This window comes from Entelurus aequoreus, linkage group LG17 (genome assembly GCF_033978785.1).
Source record: "Entelurus aequoreus isolate RoL-2023_Sb linkage group LG17, RoL_Eaeq_v1.1, whole genome shotgun sequence".
NCBI classification, from domain to species: Eukaryota; Metazoa; Chordata; class Actinopteri; order Syngnathiformes; family Syngnathidae; genus Entelurus; species Entelurus aequoreus.
Genome location: NC_084747.1, coordinates 32653862 through 32675044, shown reverse-complemented (window position 1 = coordinate 32675044; position 21183 = coordinate 32653862). Strand labels below are relative to the sequence as shown.

Genomic DNA, 21183 nt, shown 5'->3' with positions numbered 1-21183 from the left:
GTCAAATGCTTTAGTTAGATCCATAAAAACCGCTGCCGCACATTTTTTACTATTTATTGCATTGGTAATTTCTTCTGTAATTTCAATTAAAGCCATTGAAGTTGAAACATTAGCTCTGTATCCATATTGGTTCTCTTCGAGTATTCTATTTTTATTTATGAAACTTTCTAATCTGTTATTGAACAGTTTTTCAATGATTTTAGAAAATTGTGGAAGTAGAGAAACAGGTCTATAATTTGTAAATTGATGTTTGTCTCCAGTCTTATAAATTGGTGCAACTTTAGCTATTTTCATTTTGTTTGGAAATGTACCTGTTTGAAATGATAGGTTACTAATATACATTAATGGTCCTGAGATCTCTTCAATAACCTTTTTTATCATTTCCATATCAATTCCGTTACAATCAGTTGAAGTCTTAGATTTACATTTTTTCACGATTGTAACTATTTCCTCCTGTGTCACATTACTGAGGAACATGGAGTTGGGATTTCGCTCTATGGTATCATTATAGTCCTCAATTGGAACTGGGTCTGGAATCCTTTCTTCCAATTTTGGTCCAATATTTACAAAATAATTATTGAAGCTTTCAACTACTTCCTTTATGTTGTCATTTTTTTTATTTTCATCTAAGAAGTATTGAGGGTAGTCCCTCTTAGTTCCATTTTTAATAATGCTATTGAGGATGCCCCATGTTGCTCTCATATTATTTTTGTTCCTGTCCAATAATTCACTGTAATATTCTTTTCTACATGATCGTAGTATGTCTGTTAACTTGTTTTTATACTTTTTGTACTTAATTTCTGCCTCTATAGTTCTTTGTTCTATAAATGTTCTATATAGTGTATTCTTCTTCTTACAAGCATTTTTTAATCCTTTTGTCATCCATGGTTGATTATTCTTTCTCTGCTTGTTACTGAGTTGTATCCATGGACAATGTTTGTCATAAAGTATTATGAACTTGTTTAAGAAATGTTCATATGCTTCATCAACCTCTTTTTCATTGTACACATTGTCCCAATCTTGCTTTTGTAGCTCAATTTTGAAGGCAGTCATCCTCTTCTCTGTGCATAGTCTTCGAAATGTCCTTTTGTCTTCCATGTTCTTCTTGTAGTTTCCATCATATATTGTAAAAACTGGCAGATGATCACTAACGTCGCTTATAAGTAGACCACTTGTAGTGTTATTATCAAAATCATTGGTAAAAATATTATCAATAAGCGTGGCACATTGTCCTGTGATTCTGCTTGGCTTTGTGATTTTAGGATATAGACTGATGCTGTACATTGTATCAATGAAGTCATCAATAGACTTTTGCTTGTTGTGGTTCAATAAGTCAATATTAAAGTCACCACATAAAAACATTATTCTTTGACCATTGTCCATGTAAGTTGCCTTGATCCATTCTTCAAATGTTTCTATACTTGACTTAGGTGATTTATATATACAACTGATGAATATGTTTTTGCTTTTTTCCTGACATATTTCAATGGTTATACATTCTAAGATATTATCTATGGCAAATTACATGTTTTTTACCACATTGTAGTTCAGGTTCTTCATCACGTACACAGCTACTCCTCCTCCATTTTTGTTGGTTCTGTTGATGTAGTTTAGTTCATATCCCTCCAGATCAAAATCTATTCCTTTTTTATCATCAATCCATGTTTCTGTGACAGCAATCACTTTGAAGGGTTCGTTGATGTGTTCCAAAAAGTTCTTAATGTTGTTGTAATTTGCATACAAGCTTCTACTATTAAAATGAATAATTGACAATTTGTTATCACATTCAATGTTGCTATTATATTGATCATCTGTATAATAAAAACAACTATTACTGATGTGGGAGAAAAAATTTGTATCTGGATCTATATCATTTTCCAAATCCTGGTTTTTGTGATCTTTGTTGCAGAAATGTTTTAGTTCCATATTTTCTTGTTCAACAAACTTTGATGTTGTTTCAATAATCTCTTTAAGTGTAGGTGGATGCAATCCTGAATCTAGGTCCTCTTGTTTAGTCGTCCCTTGGAACATAGTAGTGCCGATGCTGAATTTGGGTGTTTGTTTTCTGTCAGTCCATTATCATCGTTGTTGTGGTAGCTGTGTAAACTTTAAAAATTGTCCAGGTCCTTGATGTCATGGACAACAATTACTCTTGCTTCTGGACCTCCATTCAGCTTGATGTAGATTTTACAGTTGGTGCTCCAAGTTCCCTGGATTTTTCCCTGCCTTCTCAAGTCGCGTGCTTTCTTGGCGATTCCAGCATTACGTTTTGTGAGATGCTCATTCATGTACACATTTGTTCCCTTCAGCTTCTTTCCCTGTCTCAGCAATGGCATTTTAGATTTTCTGTTTACGAGTTTCACGAGCACGACTGGAGTGGCGTTGTTGTTTCTTCCGTTCAGTGGGATGCATGTTTCGATGGTATTAATGTCAATTTCAATTTCCTTTGATTGCAGAAAGTTGACCACTTGCTGTTCTGCTGAGACCATATCCATTTCATCTGGTTCACCTTCATTATTCACAGCTTTCGCATAGGATCTTGGTTTAATTCGGTGCCCTGTCACAATATCATTCATTCGTTTATCCTGATCCATTTCATCTATGATGTTCCTCAGCATGTTGTTGTCTTCTTGAAGGATCGTCATTTGTTTGCTCATTTCAGTGGCTTCTTTATTTCTGGTGTTGTTCTCTTTTTTAATTTCTTCTTTCATTTCTTTCATATCCTCTTTCCATCCATCCATCAATTCTTCCAATTTTTCTATCATTTCTTCTTTAAATTCCTGGAGTATTTTTTGTAGTATCCCTTCTTGAATCCCATCATGTCCTGTGCCCAGCTTCAAATCGGTCTTTCCAGTCAATCCTTTAACTTTTGGCATTGCGGCAATCACTGACGTCAGCGCCTCTTATGTCTTAAGGGCAGTTACTTCTTTAGCGACTTGCGGCACTTTTAACTTGTTTTTTCAACAATTTCGTACCTTGCGCCGTTCAGAGATCAATTTGAGGTGTCAGCCTGTCAACTTATATCACTCTGCGACGTCGGGATCACTTTAAAACAGCTGTAAACTCGCCGTAACTTTTGGTTGCTAGGCAACCGCTTTGAACTGCGGGAGGCGCCTTTGGCTTGAGGCTAACGGCTCTTCCACTCGCCTTATTTCAGCGTATCAGTGCCTCTCAACTGACCAAAATCAGATCGAAGATGCCAGGTGACTCTCCTGTGGCTGTGATCGCAAATCAGTGGTCAAATCAGTGGTCAAAATCTTCAGACTTAACAAAAACTCCGGTAGCAGAAGCGGAGCTTTTCTTCTTTGCGTCCTTTCTCATTGACAGGAAGTGACGAAGTGATAGTATCGGACTTTAAAATGTAATATTGGAAAATTATCGGTATCTGTTTCAAAAAGAAAAATGTATGACTTTTTAATTCGCCGCTGTGTACACGGACGTAGGGAGAAGTACAGAGCGCCAATAAACCTTAAAGGCACTGCCTTTGCGTGCCGGCCCAGTCACATAATATCTACGGCTTTTCACACACACAAGCGAATGCAAGGCATACTTGGTCAACAGCCATACAGGTCACACTGAGGGTGTCCGTATAAACAACTTTAACACTGTTACAAATATGCGCCACACTGTGAACCCACACCAAACAAGAATGACACATTTCGGGAGAACATCCGCACGGTAACACAACATAAACACAACAGAACAAATACCCAGAATCCCTTGCAGCACTAACTCTTCCGGGACGCTACAATATACACCCCCGCTACCCCCCACCTCAACCCCCCCCCCCCCCACCTCCTCATGCTCTCTCAGGGAGAGCATGTCCCAAATTCCAAGCTGCTGTTTTGAGGCATGTTAAAAAAAAACAATGCACTTTGTGACTTCAATAATAAATATGGCAGTGCCATGTTGGCATTTTTTTCCATAACTTGAGTTGATTTATTTTGGGAAACCTTGTTACGTTGTTTAATGCATCCAGCGGGGCATCACAACAAAATTAGGCATAATGTGTCAATTCCACGACTGTATATATCGGTTGATATCGGAATCGGTAATTAAGAGTTGGACAATATCGGATATCAACAAAAAAGCCATTATCGGACATTTCTAGTCTCAACTAGTGGGCTTTTGAGAGAAGGCCAACGTGACGTGGGGAGTTAAACCACATCCAGTAGAGCTGCAACGGTTAAATCAATTAGAAAAAAGCTTTAAATTCTATATTGTTGGTATTGTATATGTTTAATGAGTGTAATAGCAATTGATAAAATCCGGACTGTATGGAGTGCCTGGCACTTTGAAATACGTGAGCATAGTTTCCGCACAAGTGCTGCAATAAAGTGCATATGAGTTCTTATATTTTGTGTTATTAACACAAATTTAAATGTCGCTTATGTGCATTTATTTAAAAGAGAAATAAATAAATGATAAATGGGTTGTACTTGTATAGCGCTTTTCTACCTTCAAGATACTCAAAGCGCTTTGACAGTATTTCCACATTCACCCATTCACACACACATTCACACACTGATGGCGGGAGCTGCCATGCAAGGCGCTAACCAGCAGCCATCAGGAGCAAGGGTGAAGTGTCTTGCCCAAGGACACAACGGACGTGACTAGGATGGTAGAAGGTGGGGATTGAACCCCAGTAACCAGCAACCTTCCGATTGCTGGCACGGCCACTCTACCAACTTCGCCACGCCGTCCCCGAAAGTTATAGTAAGCAGAAAAATTACATTTATTATCTTATTTCCATTTTTTTCCCTAAAATACATATTAGGCAACTAATCAATAGAATACTTGATTACCTAAATCAATAGCTCTGACATCCAGGCACTGGCACAACTCCAAGCAACATTATTCCGCTTCATACAACACTGGCATGGAAACAGGAGCTCATGACATTCAGACAAACCAACAACTGAGATGTTGGAAGTAGCTGCCATGCACTTACTCTTCAACAAAGTTCTGCTGAGGCCCGATGATGGACCCCGGGCGACAGATCCGTATCCAAGCAATCACCTCCGCCGCCGTCATGCAGTAATGCTTCATCATGTAGCAGCCAATCAGAGTGCCAGTGCGCCCCAAACCCGCTGAAATGCACCGGAAAGGTGTGAAATTACAGCATTAGTCAAGCTAGGTCGCAGAACAATATACAGTATCTCACTGAAGTGAGTACACCCCTTAAATTAAAAGGACTACAGACGGAAATTAGCATTAAGTGTCCGCCCTGAGATCGGTAGGTCGTGAGTTCAAACCCCGGCCGAGTCATACCAAAGACTATAAAAATGGGACCAATTACCTCCCTGCTTGACACTCAGTATCAAGGGTTGGAATTGGGGGTTGAATCACCAAAAATGATTCCCGGGCGCGGCCACCGCTGCTGCTCACTGCTTCCCTCACCTCCCAGGGGGTGATCAAGGGTGATGGGTCAAATGCTGAGAATAATTTCGCCACACCTAGTGTGTGTGTGACAATTATGGGTACTTTAACTTTATTATGCTAAATCTGGTGCAGCCATTTTTTTTAATGTAACTGCAGATTGTCCTTTAAATAAAATAGTACCTCAATACCTCACACTTCAGGAACTTTTACTGTATGCCAGTTCTCAAGGGAGAATACCATAGAAATAAAAAACTTGGTTAAACTTTAGAGTGGGGGTGTCCCGATCTGATGTGGATATTGGTATGATTGCAGCAAACAAAAACCAAAAAAAAAGTATCGGACTATATTGGCTTGCGTCTAAAATCTCTGATAGAAGCAGTCCTGCAGCGTGTTAATTTGTGAAAAGCCAGGTTACATCTAAATGTCCTCCAATTGCTTGTATTCCGTCACTTGACTTTTTCCCGGAAGTGAAAACCATTGGTGGTCGACCAAGATGGCTGTTGTACAACAAGCAGCACGCAAACTATCGGAGTACAAAACAGGCATAAATCTTCCTGCAAAAAGCAGATACCAGCAAAAAATCTAACTAGGCAATGGAATGGATCTCTATACTTATAATATATATATATATATATATATATATATATATATATATATATATATATATATATATATTTAAAAAAAAAAAAAAGATTTGTCGAGCAATATCAAGGATTATATGTTGGTCGCGTTCCCAGACATATCTAACTATTGAGCTACAGACGATATTCTACTCGACAAAACAGATGGAAAGTTGGAAAAGCATGGAGGTCTACAACTTATTTGTGTGTGACTGGGTCAAGGAAATTGGTATCAAGGTGCATGGCAAACGTGTTTAAGAAATACAAATAATATCAAGATAATACTTAAATGGGAGCTAATAAGCGTAAAAAGGATATCAAACAAAGCTTTAACGAAGTGATCACTGCAAACTCATGCATTCTTTGACTTTGCTCACTTGGACTGGAGTGTTTGCTGCTTTTTTCGTCGTCGTTTCCTAAAATCTTGCCCTTTTCTGATAACCTCTAAATGGCGCATAGTACCCATTGAGAACAGAGCTAGCTTGACCACCATGCATATATAATGGGCGGGACGTGAGCCGGATGTGAAGTCAGTAAAATTCAAGCAATGAGCACACAAGGTTGGTCTACTCTTGTATTTTAGTGAAGTCATTTACAAAAGGTAAACATTGTAAGTTATAGGCTACTGTGACCTAGCAGCTACAAAACAGCTAAGCACACTATAGCACACAAACGTAATAGTCTTTAATTGAACAATATTGCAGTCTAAAACACATTTGTCAGTATAAACAAGTAAAAATAATTATACTTGCATATTACAGGTACAACGTCTCCAAGGCAGAAGCATATTAGAAAGTATCCAGTAACAAATATATCTGCATCATTCAGTTTACTCTATCGTAAGCTTAACTGAATGAATTAGTGTCCGCAAGATGTCACCAAAAAAAAAATTATTAGGCCACTTCAACTGAATAACAGCAACACTCCGTTCCAGACGGTTAATAATAAATAGGTTAGTGTTTTTCATACGTACTATTGTTCTGTAAATATTTTCACTTGATCAAGCATTTGTAGTATTCTGCACAACAAAATAATCAGTGTGTATGATTAGTGCTAATATCGTATTGGATCAAGATCCGCATCGGCCAATATTCAAGGCTCAAATCGTATTGGAAGTGAAAAACTTGTATCGGGGCACCCCTAATTTAGAGGAGTCAGCGTACAGCTTGTACAGCAGTATAGATTTACTACACACTTAAAATGAGTCAACACTGCAGGTTGGAATCTTTGGACACCTCACGATTCGATTACGATTCAGGAGCTATGGAATATTGATGCATATTTAATTAATGTATATTGATGCAGTTTTACATTTCTTTCCCTAATTCAGCGTTTATCACTTGCAACTTTAAAAAACAGTGCTTTTGTAATAAAAACAGTTAAATTACTTCTCACATGACAAACTGGAACGTAAGTATCCTATAATAAAGGAGCCGGTCGGCTCTGTTGGTTAGGTGGCTCGCTTCAGTCAGCCAAATTTTAGAACGGTCTGCATTACTTTATTTACAATAAATAAATGGATTATCGACGTTTACTAATCAATTCTATAATCGCCCATGTACGAATTGCGATGCATTTGAAAATCGATTATTTCTCCCAACTCTAGTCAACACACATCCATTATTGTCTAAATAGCTGACGGCACAAGTAAGTAGCAATATAGTCCTATTTAAAGTCTAGCTTGGTTGTAACAGTGTCAGTCTGGGGCTGCATGAGTGCTGCCAGCTTGCACTGGGGTTCATTGAGACATTCCGAAACAAAATTTCAGATGTCAGTACATCCAAACTGTTGTTCAAGCTGCACATTGACTACTTTAAGTCACTATTGCATTGTCCTTTAAGGAGATATCACAAAGTGGTTGCTGAAATGTTAAGGATGCTAACTGAGTATGTTATCCAATCGGTTCCGTACCTTTGCAGTGGACGGCTATGACTCCCTCTGCGTTCTCACTTATATTGAGGAACTTCCTGACAATGGTGTCGTTGGGCGTGCTCCCGTCCACAAAGAAGAGGTCGTGATGTTCAAAGCCCGAATCTGTGAAGCGCCGGGCATCGTACATCTTTTTGTTGAGTCGCACAATATTGGTGATGTTGTGTTGCCTAAAATAAGGGATGTAGGCCTCAGGAGCGTGCAGAGGGTAGCCTGAAGTAACAAATTTGTGTTTTAAGGTGACAGTTGCTATAATTAACAACAGTTGATGCGCTACACCAGACGTACCGTTCTCTATTTTGCTTTTGGGATGAGGCCCGCTAAATGCAAGGAATTTCCCCGGAATGATCCAGTTTAAATCGCCATTTTCCGCCCTCTCATAGTGCTCGTATTCCTCCAAATCAAAGTTGGAGAAGTCCAGCCAGCCGTACTGCAGCGCCTGGCGGAGGGAAATCTCATTAGGAGTGTGACTCAGCAAAACAGCAGACGAACGAGTGGTAGAACGGAGACGTACCTTGTGGACAGCACGGAGGCAGTCGAGGATGTTTAGTTTGTACATGCAGGTTCCAAACGAGGCATCTCTGAGAAACACCAGGTTATTTGATTTTCATTTCTATTAGCAACAAATTATCCAGCCTTATAAAGACCCAAATCATACGTATGCCTCATTTTAGAACCAATCCCGACATAATATACACTACCGTTCAAAAGTTTGGGGTCACATTGAAATGTCCTTATTTTTTAAGGAAAAGCACTGTACTTTTCAATGAAGATAACTTTAAACTACCGTAGTCTTAACTTTAAAGAAATACACTCTATACATTGCTAATGTGGTAAATGACTATTCTAGCTGCAAATGTCTGGTTTTTGGTGCAATATCTACATAGGTGTATAGAGGCCCATTTCCAGCAAGTATCACTCCAGTGTTCTAATGGTACAATGTGTTTGCTCATTGGCTCAGAAGGCTAATTGATGATTAGAAAACCCTTGTGCAATCATGTTCACACATCTGAAAACAGTTTAGCTCGTTACAGAAGCTACAAAACTGACCTTCCTTTGAGCAGATTGAGTTTCTGGAGCATCACATTTGTGGGCTCAATTAAACGCTCAAAATGGCCAGAAAAAGAGAACTTTCATCTGAAACTCGACAGTCTATTGTTCTTAGAAATAAAGGCTATTCCACAAAATTGTTTGGGGGACCCCAAACTTTTGAACGGTAGTGTACGATTTAAAAACTGATAGCATATTTTAGTATTTTGGGCAACCTTATATTGCAATAGATAGTGCAGGTGTACCTAATATTGCTCTGAAACTTTTGGACTTGCAACAAATACACTCTTGTTTACCTGAATGGAATGTATGTGCAGTTCTTGGACACCAGTAGACTGTAGGCCTCATCTGGTGTCATATTCAGGTACATTACCTACACACGCATAAATACACAAATTGTCTTAGTACAGTAGGTGCATAAAACAGTCATTATGCACCATGTATAAAATACTGTTTCCACTCACTGCATACGAGCCTATGAGGTAAGCAGCATTGACTACTTTCTTCGGATCCACACCGGTATAAAACACAATCTTCTTCCTTGAAAGTGTAACGGACTGTGCAAAGACATGAATTATATTAAGTCACGTCACAGCAAACTGCATTTCCTTGTGCGGGACATTTTAATCGCATCATTGAAACATGACCTGAGCACATTATGATTTAAAGTGGCAGCTTTGAACAGCTGCTTAAACAAATGGCTCTTACACGTGTATAAAAGGATGTTAATGTATGATGGTTTTAATGGCAATGTACTTTTTTTTTTAAGGAAACAATGACAAGAAAGCCATTTCAAAGGTATGTTATACATACAGTTTGGTATTGCAACATTTAATCACGTTATAACTCTTGGTTTAGTAACCAGTAAAAGGTTGCCCGGCAAGAAAGAAAGATGAACATGTCTCATTCAAAGCAAGAAGACTTGGGCGTCATAAAAGATGTCACCAGGCCAGTGATGCCAACTCCTCAGTAAGGAAAGTAGCCATTGGCTGTCCTAAAAGTTGCTACATGATGTCACCACCTCATTTGCATAGTTGATAGGTGTAAGATAAATAAGTAGGGATAACAGCAGTGTTTCCCACACATTCATTTATTTGTTGCGGCCCGCCACAAAAAACAAAAAAAAATTTTTTTTTAATTTTTATTTTTTTTCGTGTCCTGTCAAGCTTCTCAGGCAAATCATATAGTTGATGTAGATGCCCTTATCGGCTGTTCAGATTTACTTTACAAAAGAGAAGTGTAGGATCAAGATTTTTGGAGCTCTTTATTCAGTGGATCAGGGGCCGTACTTATCAAGCTTCTTAGAATTACTCCTAAGAAGTCTGCTAAGAGTTGACTTAAGAGTAAATAAATTTTTCGCTGAAAGCTGCACTTAAAAGTTAGTTATCAAGCGTCTTAATCACACTTTCAGCGAGGTGTAGGACTGAATCTTAAGTGTCACACTCAGAGCTGAATTACGACATTACTATGTGCCGTAAACGGAATTTTAGGTGACGTCATTTCTGTGTCCATAGAAATGACCAATCACGGAAGGGAATCCCTTGTCTAAGAATAAAGAAATATCTTAGAAATATTTAAGTGGACAATGGGAGTGTATATTTTGACAATAAACTACAAAATAATACAAAACAAACAAACAATATTGGCAATGAATCAAAAATAAATGTTTCCTTTTTGTTGCACCTTTCCTGCTTCCTGCTCCCAGACCGTAACAAAGAGGCAGGGGAGACACTTCTCCAGGATGTATGCTCGGGGCAACACCCTTCACTTTACCCGGCAGTGGGTCTCCACAGCGGACGACTTTAGAGTGAATGTTGAGTCCGGCGATTAGTTGCAAATCTTGCTTTATTGATTGCTTGCACACAGCCAATCCAACACAAAACAAACTAGTCCCCGCTCGCACTCACAATACCGCTCCCTCTCTTCTCTCGCCCACACACTCACTGACGTCACTCACCTCACATGCTGTAACCTAGCGCAGTGTTTTTCAACCACTGTGCCGCGGCACACTAGTAGTGTGCCGTGAGATAGTCTGGTGTGACGTGGGAGATTCAATTAAAGATTAAAGTACCAATTATTGTCACACACACACTAGATGTGGTGAAATTTGTCCTCTGATGATCTCATTTCACCTATTTGGGTTAAAAATATTTTTTGCAAAGCAGTAATTATAATCTTCAAATGATGTGTTGTTGTTGAGTGTCAGTGCTGTCTAGAGCTCGGCAGAGTAACCGTGTAATACTCTTCCATATCAGTAGGTGGCAGCCGGTAGCTAATTGCTTTGTAGATGTCGGAAACAGCGGGAGGCAGAGTGCAGGTAAAAAGGTGTCTAATGCTTAAACCAAAAATAAACAAAAGGTGAGTGCCCCTAAGAAAAGGCATTGAAGCTTAGGGAAGGCTGTGCATAACAAAACTAAAACTGAACTGGCTACAAAGTAAACAAAAACAGAATGCTGGACGACAGCAAAGACTTACTGTGGAGCAAAGACGGCGTCCACAAAGTACATCCGAACATGACATGACAATCAACAATGTCCCCACCGAGAAGGATAAAAACAACTGAAATATTCTTGACTGCTAAAACAAAGTAGATGCGGGAAATATCGCTCAAAGGAAGACATGAAACTGCTACAGGAAAATACCAAAAAAAAAAAAAAAACCCACCAAAATAGGAGCGCAAGACAAGAAGTAAAACACTACACACAGGAAAACCGCAATAAACTCCAAATAAGTCAGGGTGTGATGTGACAGGTGGTGACAGTACACCTACTTTGAGACAAGAGCTATAGTGATGCATGCTTGGTTATGGTTTGAATTCATATCCAACACTTGCGACAACGACTTTTTACTGTCAACTGAGTTTCGTTTTTTAATGATTTCTGCTGGTGGTGTGCCTCCGCATTTGTTCAACGCAAAAAGTGTGCCTTGGCTCAAAAAAGGTTGAAAAACACTGACCTAGCGTATGTGTGTGCCACACACATACGCTACTCTCATAACATTTTATTTCCAATTCATTAATTAGGCAACTAATTTGAAACTGGTGTGGGTGGCTCTATATATACTAGTCCACTGCAGCCACATGCAGAAATCAACAAGGAATCGAAAATTATTAAATCTGTGACAAAAATAATACCTGCTCTGTCTAAACGATACCGTTTGATCAGCTGCTCGTCATCAAACAAAGATGAACGTTCGCGCACGTCTCTCGCCTCAGTGCCATCCCCTGCAACTCCTAACCACTTAAGACACCTCTGAAGGTCTCTTAAATATCGTGGAGAGTAGGAGTGATTCTTAGACTTAAGAACGTTGATAAAAAGCTTTTATTCTTAAGTTTGAGAGAAGGACTAAATTTCGCAAATTTTCAGGACTTAAGTGTAAAATGGCACTCTAAGAAGCTTGATAAGTACGGCCCCAGATGTTTGATGAAGCTTTGTGTCTATCTACCACCACTACTGTTTTCTGTTTGTTACTGACTGTGGCAGGACACCTCTGCCTCTGTTTCACTTTATGTTGCTGGTAAATAATATGGTTGTAGTAGTAGGCTAAAGTTAAATTATTTAGTATACACTAATTAAAGGGGCAGAGCTTTAAGAGACATTTAGCTTTTATATTTTTATAAGATATATTTTTTGTAAGAACCACAATTAATACATATATTTCAGTGAATAACTTATTGTTCAAATCTGTATATAAATATGTACATAAAGTGTTGTAATTATATTGTAAAATGGATGGATGGACGTTTAAAACAAAACTATTAATTAGTAAGTATACATTTTTTTAGCCTTTTTAGAGAAAATCATATTGTAGTAAATTATGCAAATTACTCGATGTCATGGTGACCACGCCCATAGCCACGCCCCCACCGCCACAGGTATTTTGGCAGTTTATGGGAAACACTGAACGGTATTATGTTTATAATACTGGTATGCCGGTTTCAACGTCTTTTCAGTAATACCGTGACGTGTGATGGTATTGAACGAAAACTTGGTGAGTGTAGTTTTTTTAAATAAACATCTCTCAGAACCCTCTGCGCAGCGCGGGACTGGCAAGGAAGTGAGGCGTGTTCGTACTCATCGTAGATAAAAGGAATAGTTTTTTATTAGACATTAAATCTGTCTATAGCTGGTTGAGTTATGCTGCTAACAAACAGACAAACAAGGGGAGGGTGGCTGGAGCCTTTTCCAGCTGCACTGGGGTGGAAAGAAGGGCTGGCCGGACAAGTCCCCACCTCACAAACCATCACACTGAAAAGATATTTGAAACCAGCTAAGCTAAACATCAGAGTGTGATGTATTTACATTATTAAAAGTTATATTGTTGGTTTACTTTACTGAGAAACATTTCCAAGACTGATATAAAAAATGACCACTATAGAGGACACTGCTTCCCATAATGTAAAAGTTGAAAGACACTAAATTATTTATATCATTGTTTTACACTTGTACCACTGGATGTTTATATTATAGACATCAACTACCGGTATAAGTTATTAATGAAATATTTTCTTTTTTCCTAAACAATTATTTGCACTTAGAAATACTTGTTTGTAGTAATAAATATGACTGAAACATTTTAACATTATGTTTGTGTTCAATTACATTAAGTGTGTTTATCCTAATCATTCCCAGAGCCCAAAAAAAGTCTGCGGGCTATAGAGCGTTTTCTATTCGGGCTCCAGTACTCTGGAATGCCCTCCTGGTAACAGTTAGAGATGCTACCTCAGTAGAAGCATTTAAGTCCCATCTTAAAACGTATTTGTATACTCTAGCCTTTAAAATAGACCCCCTTTTCAGACCAGTTGATTATCATTTTTTTGTTGTTTTTGTTTTTAAATCGGCTCAATAACATGAACGATTGGATTGGGACATTGCAGTGATTTATTTTGTGTGACAGTGCGGAAACTTTTACATCTTGATCTGTAAACCAAGTCGGAAACAGCGGCAGCTTTGCACATGCGCATTTCATTTGGAGTCTGGACGCGGATGGGGTGTGGGTCTCCTCTCATCTCGGACTGCTTTACGAGGCTAATGTCAACCTGACCGCTTGAGAGGAGGTAATACGTGCTATAATGTAGGGATGTACCTATCCGATATTGATATTGGTCCGATATCAGCAAAAAAACAAGTATCGGTTGATATGGGCTTGCATCTAAAATCTCTGATGTAAGCTCCAATAGAAGATGTACTTGTGCAAAGCTAGACAGTCAGTTAGCATCTAAATGTCCTCCAATAGGCACACAAGTTTGATCTTCTCTGGTGTTTTAGTGAAGTCAAAAAGGTAAACATGCCAGGCTATACTGTGTGCTACTAGGAATGAGCAGCTACTGCACAACAGCTAAGCACACAAGCTAGACATACGTAATAAAGCGTCCTTAATTGAACAATACTGCAATCTAAAACATGACATTTGTCAACAAAATATCAAATATTTATAGTTGCATATTACTTACAAATTGTCAAAGGCAGGAGAGTATTAGAAAGTATCCAGTAACAAACGTGTCTGGATCATTTAAGTTGCTGCGTCATGAGTTATTGTGACCACTCGGTGTCACCAAAACACAAATTAACATTCCATTTCAAAATCCTAAATCTGCCATAAGGTTAATTGTTTCCATACCTACCATTGATCTTTGAGTATTTCAGTTATCTAAACCTTTTCAAACATTCTACACTATAAAATGAGGTTAGTATTACCTACTATTGTTCTGTTTGACTAATTTTACTTGAGCCAACCTTTTCTAACAATTCAAACTACAAAATAATAAAACTATGATCCCTGCTGATATCATAGATTAAACTTGGTTTCGGCCAACACTTACGACTCCACTATCAGTATTGTATTGGAAACTAGATGAGGCAATTCCTGAAGGAATTGCGTGTGAATGCTCCAATGCTGAAGCTGAACTGAAATCCTGGATTTTTTTTTAGAATTGTTGAAGTAGAGCACACAATTCCCAAACAGGCTGAATATTTTGAAGTTGGAACAGTTGGAAACAGATGAAAAATGTGGGAGTTGTGGAACTTTGAAGAATGTCCCATTGATTTCAATGGGAAAACCAGGAATTCTGGAAAATCCTGGAATTTTTTTGAACTTGGAAAATATTTAGTTTAAATTTCCAGAATGGTCAAATGTGTTGAAGGTGGAATGGTTTGAATCGGTTGAAAAATGTGGAAACGGTAGAAGTTTGAAAAATGGCCAATTCATTTTGAATGGGGAAAATGTCCCGTAAAACCTGGAATTCTGGGAAATTTTGGAATTTGTCAAGGGAAATCCCGCGTTTCCCGAACAGGCTGAACAGTTTGAAGTTGGCACGGTTTGAATCTGGTGAAAAATGTTTAAGGTGAAGCGCGCCAAAATCTGGAGAAGAAGTTGAATAAATTGAATAGATTAATTTTGGTGTACCATATGTGTGAATGCTTTGGAGCATTCACACAATTAAAAGTCGCTTGATTTGTTGCTTGTGTTTAAAAGAGTTGGAATGTTGCCAGATTTGGCGAGAAAGTCGCCAAGTCGGCAACACTGCTCAATGCAGACCGTGCGTAATTACCTTTTCCACACTTGCATAACTAGTCAAACTGTTGTGTGATGCGTCTTTACACACACATACACCCCTCACATTATGCTTGCCTCATTCAAACTGTGATTTATTGTTCTTGCATCCTAATAAAAACAACAGTTAAGTAATATTTACACTCAAATGCATGCGAGATACGGTTTTCCCCCCACCCCTGTGTCCTTGTTACCTTGAGTTTCTTTGTCAGTTTGCAACAGAAGCGATAAAGCATGGCCAGGTTGAGGGGGCCAAAGTCTGCATAGAAGCTGAGCAAGCAGAAAAGTCAAGTTATTCAAAAACACACACACACTTCTAAGAATATGCATTGTTTTACAGTTGTCTAATGCAGTGGTCCCCAACCTTTTTGTAACTGCGGACCAGTCAACGCTTGCAAATTTGTCCCACAGACTGGGGGGGGGGGGTTGTCATAAAAAAATACAATCATGTGTGCTTACGGACTGTATCCCTGCAGACTATATTGATATATAATGTAGGAACCAGAAATATTAATAACAGAAATAAACAACCCTTTTGTGCGAATGAGTGTAAATGGGGGAGGGAGGTTTTTTGGGTTGGTGCACTAATTGTAAGTGTATCTTGTATTTTTTATGTTGATTTAATAAAAATAAAAAATAAAAAAAATATATATATATTTTAATTCTTGTGCGGCACGGTACCAATCGATCCACGGCCCGGTGGTTGGGGACCACTGGTCTAATGCAAATATGTAGAAATGTGGATAGAGCATTAATGACAAAAGTTGCAATAATGAACTGCATTTGCAGAAACTATAAATTGCCCTCAGTGCTGCTTGAGTGCCATCAATGGGCCAAACACAGGGTTAAAATGTCATTAACTTACCTTTCATATGCCAACTCTTCATCAATGCAGAAATAATGTCTCTCGGTCGTGCTTTTCACCTTTTGCTTAATGATGGCAAAATAAAGTTGATCTAAAAATGAAAAAAAAAGGATGGGAGGAGGAAGTTACTTTAAGAAGATTACTTTTTTTGTGCAGGCTCAAAACTCACCTTTGACGATCTCAATGCATCTTGACAAAACATCCTCTCCGTTCATGTTGACCGGAGCTCTTTTAAACATATTCGTCACAAGAACGTACGCATACTTACACACAAAAAAATATACTTAATGTTTTATGAACTTTTCGCGTTGCCGTTAGTGTTGAAGGTCTAACTTTGCCCTTCTCAAAAGTCGTCTTTGTCGAAGGAAGGCGGTGGTGAGTTTCAATGTGTGACTAAAGTGCGCACTATGCTAAAAAGTGAGCTCCGCCCACCTTTAGCCAGCGCAAAAAGCCATTGGCGGAAGCAGATTCAACACGTCACGCCATTGGAAAAAGACAGTGCCAATCACGCTTAGTCCCGCCTCTTTTAGTTTAAAGTTCTCCCGTTCTGACAGACGATAGGCGGTGGCAAGGTTGCCAAGGCGGATGCTGCATTTGACATCAGCCAATCACAATCGAGGTTTTTCCACTTCTCGACTGGAGTAAAGGATGAAGGACATGGAAGTGCAAAATGCAATACAGTATAAAACATCACTATTTATACATATTAATATTTTTATTTATGTGTTTAACCCCCCCCCCCCACATGACAAACCGTGCTGTTTATTAGACATAAAGCAATAGACGTTTTCGCCACAGAAAACAAATCACTGTTTAAAAAAAAAAAAAGGTTAATGGTGTTGCACATGTAAAAGTTGACATTGTCCGTCGCCCCGCCACTTTGACTTTACCTGAAATCTCAATGTAAATATCCGAGTTTGGCTCCGCCTCTGAGCCGTGCATAGCTGCGCAGCGCTTCTTCCTCCTCGACTCCACTCGGCTCCTGTCGCTCTTCCGCTTCATGTTGCCTCTCAAGGCTGCAGCACGGTGGACATGACGCGTCTCCCGCAGGGCCCCGCTTTTGTCGCGGTGCTATAACGCAGCCATGATCTGCGTGTAGTGCACCAATGTCCACTCCGCTCCTCCGGTGTGTCTCCTTTGGTGGTGGTGGTGGTTAGTGTTGTTGGTGACGTGCACACATGCAGGGGCAGGTTCAATGCCGCCATGCAAGACTGGTGACATCATCTACTGTACCATACCTCATAGATGTGGCATTATTAACGCATGTATTTTTTTTATGGCAATATGACAAGTCATTCTCAAACTGTACACATTTTATTTCACTGTCTTTTTCAAAATACATGTTCACATTTTTTATAGCAATCTAAAACAGGCTTGGGCAATTATTTTGACTCGGGGGGCCACATTTAGAGAAAAACATGTGTCTGGGGGGCCGGTATATCTATTTTTAGGGACACTAATACAAAACTTCACAATAATGTCTGATTGAATGCTCAAAACGTTATGACAGACCGCCTTAAAAAACATAATGGAAATTTTAAATTTTTTCTATGAACGATAAAACACTGAATATTGACAAAATATGAATGTCACACCCCCTTTCGAATCTTTTGATCGACATATTTTGCAAACAAGTGAAACGCAACAAAAATGCAACAAACAGTGAAATATGAACGCGAAGGGTATAAAATAAACCCACCAACAATCTGATATATCTGATACATCACTAAGCTTTAGAACTTGGGGCGGTATAGCTCGGTTGGTAGAGTGGTCGTGCCAGCAACTTGAGGGTTCCAGGTTCCATCCCAGTCACTGCCGTTGTGTCCTTGGGCAAGACACTTTACCCAACTGCTCCCAGTGCCACCCACATTGGTTTAAATGTAACATAGATATTGGGTTTCACTATGTAAAGTGCTTTGAGTCACTAGAGAAAAGCGCTATATAAATATAATTCACTTCACTTCCACTTTGTTGTGAAAAGCTCCTTCCGCAATGCTTGGTGCCTCGTCTGAGCTGATGTGACGTAGATGACCATAGTAACTAATTAGATGACCATAGTAACTAATTAGATTACCATAGTAACTGGTATATCATCCATAAGCGCAGATTCCAACCATTGAAATACTTTGTATAGTTCAAGACTTCCGGTCATTAGAAAACATGACGGCGCATCATAATGGCAGCTACACTTTCCATCTTAAACATCTAAATAAATGATTTGGGAATGCCCGCGGTCCAGATTGAAAACCTTAACGGCCCGCATGTGGCCCCCGGGCCTTAATTTGCCCAGGTCTGATCTGAAAGGTCTTTCAGTCCAACCAACTTTTGTACCAAAAGCTACTGAAAAATGTTTTTTTTAAATTGTATATTTGTTTTACAGAACCAATGCATCAAAACAAGGCGTTATGTATTTCAAGTTATTTTATTTAAATAAATCAGTAATTTACAAAATAATTGTAATACAATTGAATATTAGTAGGCCATCGTGTTATAAAATGTATTCTAATAGCTACACATTACAATAACATTTAAAGGTCTTTCAGTTTAACTTGTGTACCAAAACTTTCTTAAAATGAATATTTAAAATATTTTTATTGTGGATTTTTTTTTAACAGTGCCACTGCATCAAAACAAGCCTCTTATATTTTTAAGTTATATTATTTTAAGTGAATAAATAAATGATATGTGAAAATATTAATAATTGTATAATAAGCCTGCTCAGTGGCCTTGTGGTTAGAGTGTCCGCCCTGAGTCATACCAAAGACTATAAAAATGGGACCCATTACCTCCCTGCTTGGCACTCAGCATCAAAGGTTGGAATTGGGGGTTAAATCACCAAAATGATTCCTGAGCGCGGCCACCGCTGCTGCTCACTGCTCCCCTCACCTCCCAGGGGTTGGAACGAGGGGATGGGTCAAATGCAGAGGGTAATTTCACCACACCTAGTGTGTGTGTGTGTGTGTGTGACTATCAGTGATACCTTAACTTTAACTTAATAATAAGCCATAATATTATTAAAAAAAAAACATTTTTATAGCCACATATTAAAATAAAATTGTGTATTTCTGGTCTTGTCACCTTCTCCCGGGCAGAAGGGCAACACGGCTGTGCGGCTGTATCAAAAGAGATGTCGGAGACGCTGTACTGAACAAAACGTTGCTTTATTACAAGCAAGTGTCATTAAACAGGACTGCAGTTCCTGGAGGAGGTCAAGTCAAAAAACGACTCATTCCTAACTTGGAGAAGCCAAACCATCAGCTTTTATATTCCTATTTCCTGTCTGTGTGTGTGTGTGTGTGCTAGGTTAGGAGAGCGCATCCTGACATTTACCCATTCACACACACATTCACACACTGATGGCGGGAGCTGCCATGCAAGGCGCTAACCAGCAGCCATCAGAGGCAAAGGGTGAAGTGTCTTGCCCAAGGACACAACGGACATGACTAGGAAGGTAGAAGGTGGGAATTGAACCCCAGTAACCAGCAACACTCCGATTGCTGGCACAGCCACTCTACCAACTTCGCTACGCCGAAAAATACCTACCATTTCAACCGGTGGTTTGCTTTCTCCAAGATGAATATAAACATTCACCATATGCAAAACATAATATGAGTTCATTCATTTACTTTAGTGTCTTTCAGTCCAAATGGTCAGCCAAAACCTGTTTAAAATATAAATTATCTTTTTAATGTGTATATAATATTATTTGAATAAATCAATGTTACAAATATTAATTGTAATATTTTATAAATTTGTAATAGGACATCCATCCATTTTCTACCGCTTGTCCCTCTCGGGGTGGTGGGGGGTGCTGGAGCCTATCTCAGCTGCATTCGGGCGGAAGGCGGGGTACACCCTGGACAAGTCGCCACCTCATCGCAGGGCCAACACAGATAGTCAACATTCACACTCACATTCACACACTAGGGCCAATTTAGTGTTGCCAATCAACCTAACCCCAGGTGCATGTCTTTGGAGGTGGGAGGAAGCCGGAGTACCCGGAGGGAACCACGCAGTCACGGAGAGAACATGTAAACTCCACACAGAAAGATACAGAGCCCAGGACCTTCGTATTGTGAAGCACACGCACTAACCCCTGTTCCACCGTGCCGCCCTTGTTTAATACAGTACAACAATATATTAACAAATATCTGTGTGATAAAAACGAGGGTATTAATAACAACCACAAACCAAAACATCTAAATGTACACATTTATATGTAAAAAGAATAATAGCTAACTTGTGTACTGTGAGAAATATGCTTAACAGTCCATGCCAGCATTCAAACTGATTTTAAAACATTTTGCCATTTTGAGGTTTGAGTTTACATGCTTTCATTTAGTGTTTTACAGTAAGAAAGGCACAAAAACTTCATAAGCATAAATACACTGCCTGCCTGTGTGTGTGCATCACCCTCCATGAAACAGCAAGTACCCTCTGCCAGTTAACCAAAACACTAATGTTGACATTGTAGTTGTGATATAAAGCAGTCATTTTCAAACTGTGATACATAGGGGCAAAGCCCCCTCAAATTAGGGCTGCAACAACTAATCGATTAAAATCGATTATAAAAATAGTTGCCGATTAATTTAGTCATCGATTCGTTGGATATATGCTATGCGCAGAGGCTACTTTTTATTTTTATTTTTATAAACCTTTATTTATAAACTGCAACATTTACAAACAGCTGAGAAACAATGATCAAAATAAGTATGGTGCCAGTATGCTGTTTTTTTTCAATAAAATACTGGAAAGGATAGAAATGTAGTTTGTCTCTTTTATCCG

At 39.0% G+C, this 21183-nt stretch overlaps 1 protein-coding gene across 6 annotated transcripts in view; it reads right to left on the bottom strand.

Moving 5' to 3' along the window:
- Positions 1-17569, bottom strand: part of cdc14b (cell division cycle 14B) — a 32086-nt gene extending 14517 nt beyond the window's left edge. For 3 of the 6 annotated variants that reach the window (XM_062025479.1, XM_062025481.1, XM_062025482.1), the window contains exons 1-9: positions 17289-17568; positions 16399-16489; positions 15728-15803; positions 9446-9538; positions 9278-9354; positions 8446-8512; positions 8220-8370; positions 7914-8144; positions 4952-5090 (exon numbers count right to left, since the gene is read on the bottom strand). In XM_062025479.1, coding sequence (XP_061881463.1) covers positions 4952-5090; positions 7914-8144; positions 8220-8370; positions 8446-8512; positions 9278-9354; positions 9446-9538; positions 15728-15803; positions 16399-16489; positions 17289-17400 — 1037 coding nt within the window. In that variant the 5' untranslated portion in view covers positions 17401-17568. Of the gene's footprint in view, positions 1-4951; positions 5091-7913; positions 8145-8219; positions 8371-8445; positions 8513-9277; positions 9355-9445; positions 9539-15727; positions 15804-16398; positions 16490-16567; positions 17221-17288 lie in introns of those variants that run through there. The other 3 variants (XR_009821705.1, XM_062025478.1, XM_062025480.1) reach the window with 2 other exon arrangements.
- Between the last annotated feature and the right edge of the window lie 3614 nt (positions 17570-21183).